The 2,015-nt window shown below is 55.5% G+C and overlaps 1 protein-coding gene across 3 annotated transcripts in view; it reads left to right on the top strand.

Moving 5' to 3' along the window:
• The first annotated feature begins 281 nt into the window (after positions 1 to 281).
• The window catches only part of LOC309815283 (uncharacterized protein), a 122,854-nt gene continuing 121,120 nt past the window's right edge, over positions 282 to 2,015 (top strand). For 2 of the 3 annotated variants that reach the window (XM_082641979.1, XM_082641978.1), the window contains exons 1-2: positions 282 to 412; positions 905 to 1,038. In XM_082641979.1, coding sequence (XP_082498105.1) covers positions 394 to 412; positions 905 to 1,038 — 153 coding nt within the window. In that variant the 5' untranslated portion in view covers positions 282 to 393. Of the gene's footprint in view, positions 413 to 900; positions 1,039 to 2,015 lie in introns of all 3 variants that reach the window. The other variant, XR_014295836.1, reaches the window with a different exon arrangement.

The following is a 2,015-nucleotide window of genomic DNA, read 5'->3' as shown; positions in this document are numbered from 1 at the left end:
AGGCCAATCCCCGAGCTCAGCACGCCCGCATCTCTCGGCGAGGCGGTATTAATAGTTACTTACGTGGCCGGGGATCTCGGAGCGAGCGGGGCCGTGTGTGCGCGTGTGTGCGCGTGTGTGCGCGCGCGCGCCTCGCTCGCGCTCAGTCTCCCCATTCAATGTCACCGACACATTTCTACGGCGCCTCCGCCCCCCCACCCTCAGCGGCACCGGCGACTGGCTCAGCCCAGAGCAGGCCCCGCCCCGTCCCCGCCCGGGCCGCCCTCATTGAGCCGGGTGCCCATCAGTCAGCCTAGCAGCTGCCAGTCCCTGGGCGGCTTCCCGCGCCCGCGGCCGGCTGCCACTGCCATTGCAGCTCCCGGCCCCGGGCGCGGGCGCTTGCCTCCCAGTTGGATGACTCGGCCCGGGCGAGGTAAACAAAGTGCATTATCCAACCGCGGCCCGGGGCTGCGGAGGTAGAGCACCGGACCGGGGCGTGAGGGTCCCGGCGCCTCCACAGGCTGAGTGCGCGCGCGGCTGGGCAGGCGTCGCCCGGTCACAAGTACCCAAGCAGCTCCAGCAGTGGCTAGTGGACTTTCTAACCCGTTCGTCTTCCCGACGCTTCTCCCCAGAAAGCCGGGCATCCTCTGAGCATCAGGACACCGCTGCTCAGATGTAGCTTTTCTCCGTGGGGAGTGTGCTTGCATCAGTGGTGCCGCACGGAGTTTCAAAAATTGGTTTCGTTACCTTTTTCCAACACTCTTCTCCCCATTTAAAAAGAAATCGATTGCTTACTTTTAGTTGGTGTCACCCTCCAAACCCCGCCCCCCACCAAGGCTTTGAGTATTTTCTGCAGAAGACCAGCTTGAAGGCACCTTTTAACTCAGACCAATGGTAATCACTAATTCTTCCTCTCCCAAGACAGTGCCCAGAGGGTCTTGGCCCAGTGAAACAATGCCCTACGCACACCTCCTGCGAGGCTCCAGGCCGCTAGCCAGAGTGGCGCCCCCTACCCCGACGCACACGTGGACCAAAAAGGCATTCAACGCTGAGAATCAGGTGAGGGCTGCCTTTTCTCTCCAGTTATTTTCATCTTCTGCAGAAGGTGCCAGTCCTCTGGCTTAGGCAGACACACGTCAGGAAAGGGGCTTGAACTCAGGCAGAGGCTGGGACCTCCAGGCCTTAACCTAATGTATCCTGGTAAATCAAGCAATCCGGTCGGGGGAACTAACTTAAATAAATAAATAAATAAATAAATAAATAAATAAATAAAAGCCAAGGGGCTGGGAAAGGGGCGTTTACAAGACTCTTGGAGCCCTCTGAGCTTTTACATGCATGTATGCATATTTTCTAGTGGGGGAGGAAAAGGGGACTATATCATGTATTGCCCACAGTAGGACACTTTTGAGCAAAAAAGAGAGCTCTGTATAATTATGCCCCCTGGAGCATATTTATAATTTATAATTATGCACAAACAAGTTACTCTGGTGAAAAGCAGTTCCTGGGAGCTTGGCCAGAGAGGACACAGACTGTACGACAGGCCACCACAGGGCCGCAGGGTTTGGAAAGGTCAAGGGGTGGTCCCATGCCTCCTGGCAGGTCTCCCCAGCCTCCTCCTCACACACCAGGACCCAGTCCCTGACCCTAGGGGGACTCATCTGTTCCCCGCAGCCATCACCATGAGTGGTGAGCAGTGTCCTTTCACCCAGTCTGGTCCCATGAAGTCACCTGTGCTGGTCCCTGTCTCAGGAACAGACCTCTGTTTCTCTGCTGAGGGGTCAGAAAGAAAGGCGCCAGCCTCCTCTGTTCAGTGGCCACCAGCAGCGCTTTATAACTAGGGGTTTAGGAGACCCTGTACCAGCCCTGTCTGGGCCTCTGATTTTTGAATGAAAATTGAGTCAAGACTTTTTTTTTTCCTCCCTGGGTCCCCTTTTTTCAACTGTAAAATGAGAAACCTAACACCCACCCTGCTCAGCTCATGTGATTGCTTTAGAATTATATTTTTCAATTCCAGGAAATCTATGAAGGTTTACCAT

Source organism: Mesoplodon mirus (genome assembly GCF_964341445.2).
Source record: "Mesoplodon mirus genome assembly, chromosome: 14".
NCBI lineage: Eukaryota > Metazoa > Chordata > Mammalia > Artiodactyla > Ziphiidae > Mesoplodon > Mesoplodon mirus.
The sequence above is the reverse complement of the archived record's forward strand: the minus strand, read 5'-3'. Positions and strand labels throughout refer to the sequence as shown.